Source organism: Babylonia areolata, chromosome 3, assembly GCF_041734735.1.
Source record: "Babylonia areolata isolate BAREFJ2019XMU chromosome 3, ASM4173473v1, whole genome shotgun sequence".
NCBI lineage: Eukaryota > Metazoa > Mollusca > Gastropoda > Neogastropoda > Buccinidae > Babylonia > Babylonia areolata.
Genome location: NC_134878.1, coordinates 17,561,818 through 17,575,955, shown reverse-complemented (window position 1 = coordinate 17,575,955; position 14,138 = coordinate 17,561,818). Strand labels below are relative to the sequence as shown.

At 40.0% G+C, this 14,138-nt stretch overlaps 2 protein-coding genes across 2 annotated transcripts in view; one reads left to right on the top strand and one right to left on the bottom strand.

Annotated features, from left to right (window-relative positions):
* Positions 1-2,861: 2,861 nt before the first annotated feature.
* On the bottom strand, positions 2,862-7,582 carry LOC143280248 (mesoderm induction early response protein 1-like). The gene is made up of 5 exons (XM_076584882.1): positions 7,458-7,582; positions 6,473-6,815; positions 5,669-5,881; positions 4,243-4,645; positions 2,862-3,531 (listed from the first exon to the last, which is right to left on the bottom strand). Exons 1-5 carry the CDS (start codon positions 7,551-7,553, stop codon positions 2,862-2,864), a joined length of 1,725 nt encoding a protein of 574 aa, XP_076440997.1. The 5' UTR covers positions 7,554-7,582.
* Positions 7,583-11,007: 3,425 nt separating this feature from the next.
* LOC143280479 (dynein axonemal intermediate chain 4-like) overlaps positions 11,008-14,138 on the top strand; it is a 51,867-nt gene continuing 48,736 nt past the window's right edge. The window contains exon 1 of the mRNA XM_076585133.1: positions 11,008-11,123. Within this exon, the coding sequence (XP_076441248.1) occupies positions 11,083-11,123 (41 nt within the window). The 5' untranslated portion in view covers positions 11,008-11,082. The remainder of the gene's footprint in view (positions 11,124-14,138) is intronic.

The window sequence follows — 14,138 nt, the reverse complement described above, 5'->3', positions numbered from 1 at the left end:
AACAGATCAAATACAGAAAATGAGGATACAGCTCTACAATACACAAGTAACAAAAGAAATAAACGACAAATTTGTACACAAACCTTTACGGATAAATATATAAAACAATTTCATTATTCAATATTATCCGGTTCTAATCTTAAAATGTGGCTGGGGATTCATACACAGGCAACAGAAGACGATGTACTGAACACAAAATATAAATTAAAACAGGACAAGAGCTTGGTCCTCTCACACCGCTTCAGTACTTCGTCTTCCACTTAACCACATTCTGCCATGCCTACCATTCCAACTACACTAGTTTCATTTGTCATTAGCTGATTTAGAACAAATAATTTTTCTTTAAGCTTTACCAATCTTTTTTTAATTTATTTTTAAACTCTCTAAACTTTTAAAATTATGTGTTATCTTGCGTAGAAAATAAAGAAAGTGCACTTATTAAACTCAGCCATGGAGAGAACAATTCAGTCCAACATTGCATTTGAGGAAAGGATGTTTAACAACACATGGCACACGTAATCAAAACATATCCACATCTTTCAATGTTGTGTGTGTGTGTGCACGTTCGTACGCATGCATGCGCGTGCGAGTGTGTGCATTATCAATGATAGGTCTGTCTCCTTGTTCATCTTAACCTGAGCCGAGTAACTAAATATCTGCGTTAACAACATACCAGCACAATTCATATTAATATTTACCAACAAATATTCATAAGCAAAAACGAGAACATAGATTTCTTTTTGTTATATCCCTATCATTAAATGGACATAGGAATGTTCACAGATGCCAAACATACCCATTTCCATAAGAACAAAGACATAACCATTTCCACAAGAACAAAGACATGAAATAATGAACAGAAAAAAGTCAAAACTGTAACCTGGTAATTTGCTGTGTCCATTCCATCTTCTTTCTCTGAATTGGAAACTGAAGAAAGTAAAAACAACAATAAATACAAACTACCACTTTTTCAAACCAAACAAAGTCTAAACAACCAATAAGTAGAAACTACCACTTGTAACTTCAGGGGGCACAGTGCAGGGGTTGGGATGGAATAAAGAATCAAATTTACAAAATATTTCAACACATGAACACATGCACACTAGAACATAGAGAAGTAAAATCAAATGCACATATTCTGGGGAAAAAAAGAAGAAAAAAGAGGGATTACACCAGTGCTACATGAACCCAACACTGTAATTTTTTTCTCTCAACACAAACACACAGCCCTGATTTAATCAACTATTAATACTCCTTATTTACGCACGCTTTAACAAGCACACACACAAATGCTCAGCATCCTGTAATGCATAAATTCCCTGTGTGTGTTTGTGTGTGTGTGTGTGTGTGTTAGAAACATCAAATTTGCCATCAAACGTCCTGAAGATCCCAGGCATCAGAACACCAAAGAGCAACAAGCAGAAAACTGCTACATTTTCACAATCTGCTTTGTTGTAAGATGTACCGCCGTATGTGAAGAACATTCTGTGAAGGAAAGGCTCCAGCTCAGCTTCTGTACCTTTTAAACAAGGTGCATGCACACAGGTGTCAAGCGTCCAAAATGGAAGCAAAGCGGTCTTTCCCCATCATTTCGGATACCCTTCACATCAGGGATTCCCCCCTCCGTCAGTCTCCCCACTCCTTCCCTCCAAAACTGAAGGAAGAGAATAATAAGACAATGCTGATGCCTCAGATCACCACCAGAAAAGATGGCTCATCACACTAATTGCACTCTTGGTTTTCTGTGAACTTGTTAACATTCTTAAGAAAAACAAAACATTCCCTAAATTTGGGTTTCCACAAACCCGCCAAGTATTTCATTCCAACATAAACCATTCAACTGCAAAGGCTTCTTCAACATATAGTAAAGTCTGTCAGTGTCAGTTGTCGGTTTCTAAATTAATGTATCATTCAACTTCAACAGAAATATGACTTCTCATGTATTTCAGTGTGTGGACTGGTGCGTGCATGTGTGTAACATAATGTACAATTTGAACTGTGTTCCAAAAAAAAAGTCTGCAGAGGTCAACTCTTGCATGCTGCCAAAGAGAAAACATTCAACTTGTATACACTTCTAGTGATTCAGAAAATAAATGATCCAGTGTTATGATTTAGTGAAAATGATGAAAGAAAAACGTATGCGCATGTGCGTGAGAGAGAGAATAAAAAAAAACCCAACTGACAGGACAGAGACAGAATTTTTAACTAAACCCAGAGAGAGAGAGAGAGAGAGAGAGAGAGAGAGAGAGAGAGAGATTAAAAAAAACCCCAACTGACAGGACAGAGACAGAGAATTTTTAACTAAACCCATTATATATCAATGTATGTTACTCTCACAATAAGCCATCTGTGATGTTATAATGTAGCTAAAAAAAAAAAAAAAAAAAAAAAAAAAGAGAGAGAGAGAGAGAGAGAAAGGAAAAAAAAAAAAGTGGGGTGGAGTTGGGGGTGTTGGGGGGTGGTAGGCTAAGATAAAACAGATAATAACACAGCTCAAAACTAGATTATATATAAACTAGATTATGTCAGGAGTTGTCTTCTTAAAACTAAAAATCTGTCAAATAAATGGGAAACGTGGGTCTCAGGAGCAATGCTGAACAGCAAAGTAAAAGAAAAGAAAAACAGCAGAGCAGAGAGACAGTGAGAGCGAGAAAGACTGAGAGAAAGAGATGGGAGTTAACTCTCATAAAATTACTGAGTCATGTCATGGACTTCAGTTTGTATGACTCAGAAGTATGACCTAAAAAAAAAAAAAAAAAAAAAAAAGTCGAACATTTAATTTTTTTTCTCTATTTAAAAAAAAAAAAAAAAAAGGAAGAAAAAAAAGAGTTAAAATGCTCAGACAGCACAGACTCTTGTTATCACATGCCTACAGACTCGGCTGCTGACTGACCCCACCCCTCCACCGATGCAGACAGTTCTGAGCTTTTCAGCACTGACCCAACACTACTGTCAAGGCCGGCCACATTGGAAGCAGCAAAAGAAGAATCCGACGGCCTGCTGGTGGAAGAAGGTAGTAGGGATGATGACGACGATGATGACGAACTGTCCGCCTGCTGTTCTGAGCCCACATTGCTCTCTGTGCTGTCCATCTTCACCTTTTTGCAGGCGGGCTCTGACACCTCAGAGTCTTCGTTGTTCCCATTCAAGTCACTGCCTCGCAGGCCCACGCTCCCCGATCTGTCCAGGGAGGCGTCAGTACCCAGCACGGCCTTGCTGCCATGCACCATGATGCAGGTGGAGGCGGCGCTGCTGCCCACCTCGCAGCCGCTGGAATGGATGGGGTGCAGGTCCCCAGAGGCCCCGGCAGCGTGCAGGGTGGTGGTGGTGGCCGTGCTGTAGGAGGCCAGGTCCGGGGAGCCCGCCGTGGTGGAGGACACCTCGTTCAGGTCCTGCCGCAGGTGGGGCACCGAGCGCTTGTGGTCGCCGTAGATCAGTGAGTTCATGGGGCTGGCCGAGCGGTCTCGGCCCGGCAGCGTTCCAGGAAGCGCACCGCTCTCCTGCTCATCCAGGAACCGGTCCATATAGTCCCTGTAAAAAGCAGCAGTATCTTGTTTAGTAATAATGCTGTATAGGTTTTACAGCAAGCTGAAATGGCAAAACCGCTAACGCAAACTGGGATTTCTCTCACCGATCCCACCTCCCACTTTCTCCATGAAAATGATAATAAATGATGCGAAATAATAAAAGAAACTAAGTGCAAGTGTATTCTAGACAATATTTTCAATCTGAGTGAGAAAGGAAGGAAATTTTCTTCCTAAAATTACGTTTAAGTAACATACTTACCGTGACCCACTAGTGCAGACTCCGACAGGGGTCTGACATTCCTGTCCTGCACAAACTACTATCCGCCTATGCGGAGAAAACGAAAGTAGCTACGGCCGATAACCTCCCGGAAGTAGGTAACCTCCCCTTGGCCCCCCTGACTAGCGCCCTCTTTTTATGGCAGCCATCTTGACTCCTGTTCCTGTGCTCTTCATACGGCTGTTTTTTGGGGTTTTTTTTTTCTGCATTTTCTGTCTGTCTAAAGGATTTTAAACTAAAAAACTGATGATTTACAGCCACAAGCACACTGAATAAACCTAACATGACCCTAATATGCTGAGGTTCACAGCTGACTTATTTTTTCACCTGCACTGTTAGTAGACATATGGTGTAGGAAATACTGAAGAAAGAGAGTGTGCATTTGGTTTTATCTATTGTTCACAATAATGTAAGCATAATTAATACAACAATACTTACGTGACGCCTGGATGCAGGTGATACTTTCTTTTCTCTAACCGGTTCTTGCTGGCAAAATGGTCGTGCCGTTCTGACTTCTTCCACATGTAGTAAAACTGCACCAGTTCTCCTACACTGCGGGTTCTAACCTTGGTCTGCTGAATCTGGTGAAAGTTCTTCCCATGCACTCTCAGGCCCATCTCAAAATTCTGACACTCCTCCTCCGACCACAAACTCATGGGGTCTGAGGGGAGGATGTTCTGCATCTTGCGGCGACGCAAGGCTTCTTCCACATTGTGGTCACATTGGTGGAGGAGATAGAGGGCCTGCTCGTCATCCCCTATATGGCTGCCTGTCGGGATGGACGCCACCCCTGCTGCATTGGCCTGACTCTGGTTCTTCACCTCACGAAGGTAGGCTTCCACTGAAAAATGACAACAAAAGACATTCAAATAGTAATACAAGAGAAAAGGACATAGACTCTACAAAACAAATCGTCTTGAGCATTTAATAGTATTTTGATACAAATACTTCAAATTACGCTTTCCATACTAACGAATACTACCACAGAAACACAGCGCAAAAGTTTTTGAAACACAGTAACCAGGAAATCGGTAAGTGAACTCACTGCAACTGTTTGGTTTGTCACTTCTGGAACACACACCATCAGCTTAGAACACATTACATCACCACTAAGTTCCCTCACATACTCAGCAAAGTTAAATGTGCGCGTGCATGCGCATGTCTGTGTGTGTATGAGTGTGTGTTCCCTGTTAAAACTAGGTTTAGTGTGAAAAACATGTATTGACACACTGGGCCACGGGAACATTGTAATGCTCTCCAGGACAGGAGTAAATCATTTTTGTCTGTTGCTTTTAATTCAAAGCGCATTTCTTTAATTCAAGGTGTGCTAGATGTCATCAAAACAACCCAGAATTGGCTCTCAGCCGGATCTAAATAAGGCATAATGTTTGGCACAAGAGTTGTTTCCAACAACACAAAACAGATTAGAAAAAGGCAATTCATTATTGGGACAGATGAAAATAGTGCAGCATAGGTGTTTTTTTTCTGATTTATCGTCAAATACATCAGCTGTAGCATCGCAACAGCTGTTGATGGCAGCATCGTACCTAAGTCCTGCTCCCTTCCATCTCCACCATTTTCTTTCTGGATTTGCACACATCTCAGGAAAGGCACGCCCAACTGACTGACGTTTTTTTTTTTTTTTTTGGTTGTTTAAAAAAAAAATAAAAAATTATTAATGAACTGAAGGATCGTGTTTCTGTGTAGGTCTCACACCCCTGTACATTAACAAGAATATCAAAATCCGCAACAGGCATAGTAAAAACCCACTGAAGCCAAACACAAAGGAGGACAAGGACAGTCATCAGATCAAGATCAAGATACAAGAGAAAAAAAACACCACCAGACAATTTTAAAACATTACATTTCTCTGGGTTGATTTTGGATGGGTTCCACAGAAGGCGATCTTCATTCTCGTAAGCTGGCGCATCCCCGTAGTGGTTGAATCCTTCAGGTACAGTGGCCTGGTAGTCATGACCCACCTGGATCACCTTTTTGCTCTCCCTGTCCTCCTCAGGCATGTAGTCAATGTCAGCTTCTGAGTCCGACGTTGCTTCACTACCTGGCTGACTGTTGGCTGGACAAGAGAGGAGAACACTCACTGAATCTGAGCATCACCACCTGTAGCTGTTTGTCTAGAATATTACTCCCTGGTTTGTGGTCTGGACTTAGTTACAATATGTCTAACTTCTGTTATCATACACTCCAAACTACCAGTCACCCCCACACACCCCCAAAGCTACAAGCAACTGTTAATTCCTTATAACTTTACACTTTCAGACAGTGGTCAACACATGTTCAGCTGACTCAAAGGCAAGGATATGAGACATGCTTCATTCAATCTGTTCATGATTCACAAACACACACACATACACATTGAAAGAGCAGGATGGTTATCTTTTTTTTTTTTGGGGGGGGGGGGGGGGGGGTTAAAAAAAAAGAAAGAAAAGGAAAAAAGGCAAACAAATGTTATAAAATTGTGCTTCCTGGTATACTCTATCAGTCTATGATTCATTATATAAATCAAACCCATAACATGAATGTCTCAGTTACTGTCCAGATCCGTTTATACAAAATAAGCAATAAGTCAAGCATACATATTCATAATCACAACAATAACTTATTTTTCTGTGTGTAAAAGGCATAGGAAAAAACCAACACAACTTACACCTCAACAAACGTGAAGTGTTCGAAGATGAGACAGTGTGCAACAAATCATTGATGGAGGTCTCTCGATCATCTGCAGGGTTGTTGTTGCTCAGGAGGTCCCGGGCAATCTCATCCTTGTCCAACGTCAAGTCCTGGTTCTCCAGGATCTCTGACTCGCTGCTGGAGCGAGCGCTGTCCTGGTCTTCATTGTCCCCTGAATCGGCACTCATCACTGAGCGGTCTCCGTCCTCATCTCCCGCTGCTGCCTGGGAGGTTTCACCAGAGTTCTCACCACCACTGGCGGAGGTTCCCTGGTTGTGCCCATACATAGCCAGTAAAGCCTCCAGAGGCATATTGCCCTCCTGGTCACACAGTGCACAGGCACATCAACTCTTTCTGTCCGCTATAATTTAGTCACAATTTCATCCTACGGTTAAAAAAAACAAACACACCTAAACATTAACAAACAATTTTAAGTTGAATTATTGGTCAATAATCCATAATGATCTAACTATCAAAACATTAACAAACAATTTTAAGTTGAATTATTGGTCAATAATTCATAATGATCTATCAAATGTACAATATACTGAAAAAAGTGAAATACAGATATTGTACATTGTGATAAATGATTACCTCCCATCAATCTATCGAAAGTACTTCATATACTGATAGTGTTACAAGTCATCTTTGTAAAATGACCCTGGCAATCTAACACCAGCTATTTTTTGTCCTTATATACGTACATTACATATAATATAAATCAACAAGCTGCGGGCTATCCATGGAAATGTCAAGTATCTAGCAAGTAGTGATCTTTCCTAGTGGCTGCCAAAGATAAAGAGTTGTGGAAGATGGCTTAGAGCATACATGGACAATCAGCTGGTTAAAAAAAAAAAAAAAAAAAAAAAAAAAAAAAAAAAATCCTAGCTCTGGGCACTGGCACCAAAACCTCCATGACAACACTAAATTCATTTAGCATGATGAATGAAACCATTCCTTACCTTTTCCAAGTCATCCAGTTCATTACTACAGCTGTTGTCACTGAGATTCTCTTCTTCCTCCATTGTTCGCTCATCATCATAAGCATTTACCAGCATCTCTGCTGTGGGGTCAAAGTCACGATCTGTGTCTGAAACAAGGAAACAATATTCAATAATTTCTGTATTTATCAACATAAATATAATGAGAGATGCTCATACACAAAGTCAAATGCTAATACTTATGTTATCATGCTAAATACCACTATTTCCTATTTCCGGGTAAAAAAAGAGACATCTGTCACTGCCCCCAATAGAATTATAAACTTCACTGTCACTTGCTTTCTCTCAGGCATCCTCTATGCTGGTTTTAATTTGTCAAGAAAATGACAAGCTTAAACACAATTCAAGCAAACTCACTTGACCCCAAAAAGCAAATAACTAAAATTCTACACTGTCACTTATAAGACTGGGTATCTGCTGTCTATGACTACATTAGTTTATAAATGATAAACAATTCAACAGGGGGAGTTTGTATCATATTCCCTGTTTGGTTAAATTTATTATTTACCATGTCAAACTAATGCAAGATGACAAGATCTGGCACCCACCCTCTTAGGCATGGCTGGTCCTACGGTCCAGGTTATCTATGCCAACAGTGTGGTGGGAAGGGGATACTTGGCCGGTACCTTACCAACCTTTGGATTGGCCCACTCTTCCTCCCACTTGACCTCTTCCCATTATGGACTGGTGGGCCAATCCAAAGGCTGGCAAGGTGCCAGCCGATTATCCCCTTCCTGCCTACAGTGATCATAGATAACCAGGACCATAGGACCAGCTACATGTAAGAGGCTGGGTGCCAGACCTTGTCACTTTGCTTCAGTTTGACATGGTACAGTATATGACACCAAATGATAAATTAAATGAAACAAAACGTAAGCGAAGTTCTTTACTTCTTACACATGGCTTAATTTTACTTTAATCTCGCACCATGAAAACTCCTGTAGCCATGATCATTTAGTTTTCTTTTTCTTGACTTCTTTTTGGTGGCACCAAAGTCTTGCATGTCAGACTTCCTCTTCATGACTATGTAGTTGCACTTGCAGTGTCTGGTTTTGATTGCTGCTTACTTCGATTGTTTCCTGAGAATGCTCCCCATCTATGTTTCATTTCTTGCTTCTTCAAGAACATTTGCAGCTTGAAGATGTTTGGGTTTAGGGGCCTGAAAGCCACTTCAACAAAGATATTCTGACTCCTATTTCACTACTTTGAATAAAGTGGAAGATCAAAAGTTATCTGACGGAAGCACAACAAACGAGGGACTCAACTCCAAACACTTGGTTTTGTCTGTTCTGCAGTAATAGCGTTACTGTCAAGTCAGTGACCTTGAAGATCGACCAAGAAATTATAACTTGTCGGAAAAACTGTATGTGTCCTTGGGACACACTGTACTGAAAACTGGGGGTCCTTTTCAGATTTTTGTACGTAAAGGATGCACTATAGTGTGTTATGGGAAACACTGAAAAAGGGACCAGTTCTTGACATGGAGAGCCCACTGATATGTTCAAGGGGTGGAGCTGTAAGGACATCAGGAAGACTGCATTTCTTCTAGTCAGGACTATGTTCCAAGTGGAATGTTGGGCAAAGGCCCAAGTGAAGGCCATAGCAGGCACTGACTCCAGATCTTGATCAGTTGATGGACCTTAAATCTCTTGCCAGCAAAATGGTTGGTGGAGGAGTCCCAAAGAACCTCACTAGGGCTCCTCTATAGGCACAAAACCATCACTAAGACAGATTGTGATCTACCCCATGGACAGCCTCTTGAAGAACATATCCTCTTTGAGGAAGGATAACATTTCCAGTTTGACATTTCCAATTTCCGAGGGCCCCACAAAAGTCTTGACAACTAGCCTTACTGGCATATGAGATGTGGCACTGAAGCTCCAGATCTGCATCTGGACCAATCTGACACCACACGAGACTTCTTCAGCCTTCCGTCCTACAGCTGACTGCCCCTAGTTGGCCAGTGTGGATGTCAAGCCACTGAACAACAGAAGCTGCTGATTAGAGAACAGATGACTTTAAAGGGGTAATCACTTATCAAGTGTTGTGAAGAAGTCTAAAAGAATGTCTGTGGGCCTCATGGTGCCCCTGTAAGGCATGAGACTTGAGAGAGACCAGATCGTGGCTGATGATGAGAACTGGTCAGCGTGACCCGTGTCCTGCCACAGCTGGCTTAGTTATACTAATACTTGAATTGAAAGAATTATATGCCATATTATCAAATTTTCTTCAAACGTGAGGCTTTGTTTTAATGCCAATCAACGAAGAAAAAAAAGTGTGTGTATGTACACTGTGGTACTGTATGTCACTGTGATGAATTCAAAGTTAGTAACTGAAAAACATTAGTCATCATATCTTGTAAAACCTATTCAATCCTATGTTTGACTGCAACAGTCTAAGTTATGTATCAGCAAAACTGCAATTACTTGATAAATCGAGTGAAACCTAAGTAACTGCGTTTTAATTAAGAGTAAACATGCGCCAAACTATTTCATGTCAAATTTCATGTCCAACAAAAACTTCAAAAGTGCATCTTCTTCAGGCACTGACTTTTCTCCATCACACGCATTTTTTCTTCTTCTCTTAACATTAAGGTAAAGATCATCGCTGAAATAAAATTTGACAAACACTTGTTTTCTATATCACGCTGAACGGCGAACAACATTTGACAAACTCTTTAACTGTGCCAGCGTTTGTCATTGAATGGGCCCATCACAAACTGATGTGAGTGTACCCTGCGGCCAATCAAAATCAGGCTCACTGCTACAATCCCTTCCAACATGACCTCATTTACAATTTATTGAAAATAATAAATAAAATGTACCTGGACTGCTGGATTCGCTGCCCGCGTGCTGCAAAAGAAACCAACAGCAGATCAAAATGCATTCAATGGTATACTTCTATTCAATTTAAGGTCATTAAATTATGCAAAAATTATCCGGTCCTATCAATAATGGCGCGCATCGAGCAAAGCCTGGGAAACCCAAAGAATTATTTTACAAATATATCGACAATATTTTCATTCCTTCCTGGACTTCCACACCTAGCAGAAACATGCAGAAGTTGATTATCTGCTTACAGATTGCCCATCGAAAACTTCAAGCACAGATACAAAGCAAACACGAAAATAAATTGCAAGCAATTTTTATCCCAATCGGTTTCCCTACCTCCATCTTGAATGGAATATTGAGGTTCATTCGCATTCTTCAAAACGAGGCCTGAAGAAATCCTGACCTACAATGTCTTGAATGTGAACGTGCACGTGATTGGCTGATGTGGTTCTCTGCAGCACTGGGGTGTTTTGCACGCTAAAAAAGGGTAGAAAACTTGAGTTTATGGTTTGATCTGATAACATGTTTCAAGTGCGAACTGACTCTGTTTTCATGAAGTTGAAGAATACACTAGTTGAATGCAACACCACCCCAAACAACAAATATAATGCCACCGTGTCTTCCGAGAGTTGACCAATCGGCGTGGACTTGTCAAGCCCATGTTGGAATTCCCTTGACAACGCATTCAGAGGAGATAACTGCGGTTCATGTGTGTGCGGACACCTTGTTGAAACGATCTGAACCTTTGAAATAAGATGTCAACTTCAAAGCAGATGAAATCATTTTTAGGCGCAAAGTAAGCTTTATTAGAACAAGAATCTGTAATATAGTTTTGTTTGAATTAGCTTATTTTCAGTTGTTTCCATTTTGTTTACAATATAGTTTGGTTTTTTTATGAACACGACCAGCATTGGTTCACCAAAAACTTTCGTGTTTGGTGTATGGATTTTGAATCGATTTTTGTTGTTGTAATGTGGAAACGACAATTACATTGTGTTAACAGCTGCGTGTAAAAAATGAGTTGTTAAGTGTTATCAGTTTATGCTGGGCTTGCTTTTTTTTTTTTTTTTTAATGATAAATTCTTGCAAAACCATGAAAGCTGTCTAGCTCATTCCTTCCTCGGTCACCATTAGTGTTCATACTGTTTTATAAATATTTTCTTTATTATTACTTTCTTGTCGTTGCATATTTCTTTGCATGGAATTCAGCTGCAGCCCCTGGAAGAGTGTGTCCCAGCAGTGCAACACACGTTTCCCTGCCTGTATATGGGTATATGTTTGCTTCCCTGTCAATGTGGATTTTTATTTAGAATTTTAACTGGAACAATTATTGTATTGCCATGGCTTCTTTTACATAACTTTGAAGTGCATGCTACTCATGGTACTTCAGTTAACTGTCTCATCTGAAAGGCTGGCACACTGACCACCGTTGAATTTAGCTTGTGTGTGGGGAGAGTGAAAATCATTGTTTTTGCATGAATGGAAACCAGGATTCCTGTTCCCTAATCATATATGCTCTATTCACAAGGCCACAACTCCATATTTTTTATCTGCAGCATGATATGAAAATTTATCTTCCTGCACTATTTTCTTCAGCTGAAAGCCAACAAGTATTTCTATTTCTATTTCTATCTTGCTTTCAGTGTCACATCCTTGTATTATAATATATTGAAATGATTGACATACTGATGGGTGGGGTTGGGGTGGATATATTGATATCTCAGTCAGATAGGGGCTGTAGCTGTTAAAATATTGAGGTCTACTGGTATTCAAACCAAAATCTTGGCAGCGCATGATGGATCCAGGCTGAACTTACAAAAAGAAAAAGAAAAATATATCACAAGTAAAAAGACAAGCAGATTTGCCAGTACCTGCTTGAACTTCTTCAGTCTTCTTTGTCACACCATCTGTGTAGATGTGTGAGTGGCTTTGGGTTTGTGCAACCTTCACTTTCATCCCATGACCTAGCATGTGCCATCCACAGCATCATCAGCAAATTCATGTTGTTGTGTTATGGAAAGGAGAAGGTCAGCAGGCAAGCTAATTCCCCCTTGGAGAAATCTCTGGGAAACTGGCATCCAAAATGAGGTGTCCTGCCCATGCCAGGAAGTTGGTACTGCATGCTCAGGGTGTATGTGCTCAGGGTATCAACCTGTGAATCAATGCTAGGTGTGGACTGTGTCAGATCAGCAGTCAGAGGATCAGTGTAGGAATTTAAGTGATAGAGTTTACTTTTCTTCCTTCTCATTCCTATTAATTTTCCAGGATTGAAGGCCAGTGCAATTGATCATAATAACACACTTTCAGTTTTTGCCTGCAACCGCAAACAAACAAAAAAAACAACAACAAAAAAACAAAAAAAAAATGCTTCTTATATTTTAAATAGCATATATTTTTTAAATTCCATTCACACAAAAATGAAGACATGTTCAATACTTGCTCTGTGGCAATGTTTGTTTATTATAGTACCTTTAAAGGGAGAGAATAGGACACTACTTGACATTTTCCTTTTTTCCTTTAAAAGATGAACAGAAGAGATGTTTTGGGAATATTATGAAGTAAAATCTTTGTTTGCCTGCATTATAGGTATGAAATTTTGCGTCCATTATGTTGGCCAATATTCCACTTTATTCATGACATTTTGTGTAGATACCTCCTTAGCAAACAGGATGGTGACCTTGAAGTAATTTATTTCTGAGTTCTGAATCCTCTCTCCCACTGGCAGATTTTCTCCCTGTTTCTGTCCATGGCTTTGCCTCTCAGTCTGTCTCTTCTTTCAAAAGAAACTCTCAGAGTTCATATGATTACAAATTTCATCAAATCTCATCTTTGCTGATTGCTATTTAAAGTCCTGTATGCTGCTAAAATTCAGTCATGCTGTGCACCTGCTCAGCTGTACACTTACTGTCTGAGGATTGCAGAAACAGTGAAACAGGACCGGAGAACTAAGCTCTTTGACAATCTAATATTATGTGCAGTGAAACTGTCATGCTAAAAAAAAAAAGTAGTGAATCAAATGGAATCAGCTGATGTCTAGCTGATATTAAGAAAAAAGAACTTCCAGGGAATTTTACTTATCATGAAGGGGCATTAAGATATCAGCATGCATGTCTTTCTGTCTGAGTCACAGCCATAGATGATAATATTCTGAAAAGACTTGTAATTATCACAAGTGGCATTATGCATGCAATCTCCTTATCTTCTGAAAGATAGGAATTAGCACTGTCCGCAAGACAGAATGAGAAATTAACACCATCAGTGACTTCAGTTCTTCTCTGTTGAATGCAACTTCTCTGTCACCAGAAGCATGGTATGGTCAAGATGTCTGTCACAAAGAGTTTGATTTTGAAGAACAAAGAATGAATTTGAAAGGGTCAGAAATTGTGTTTGATTAGTAGAGGATGGTGTAATTGGTAGAGCACCATTCTTGGAAGTGACAGACCCAAGATTCAATTTATTTTCACTCTTCTCAACAAGGCATTGGTGCCAGTCTTTTTGTATGTGACAGTGGTCTCTGTGCCACATACTCCGCACATACAAAAGATCCAACAGCAAACAGAATTGTTCTGTTTGAAAAAAAAAAAAAAAAAATATATATATATATATATTGAAAAGTTCATTTAGATAAACAAAGAATGAGGAAAGAATAAAATGCATGTAGACAAATAGGAAAATAGATGGTATTTCACTGTGGCTGTACACACTTCTCGGTGAGAATGGTGATTTTTCTTTTCTTTTTGCTGCCATGTCAGCTGTGCTGTTTCAATGGTATTTAACCCCCACATTGTAAAAACAAAACAAAAACCAAAAA

Coding starts and splice junctions, on each gene's coding strand:
- LOC143280248 (XM_076584882.1), bottom strand. CDS start 7,553: ATGCTGGTAAATGCTTATGATGATGAGCGAACAATGGAGGAAGAAGAG. Junction 5,882..6,472: donor CACTTCACGTTTGTTGAGGT/GTAAGTTGTGTT, acceptor TCTCTTGTCCAG/CCAACAGTCAGCCAGGTAGT. Junction 3,532..4,242: donor CACCTGCATCCAGGCGTCAC/GTAAGTATTGTT, acceptor TGCTTTTTACAG/GGACTATATGGACCGGTTCC.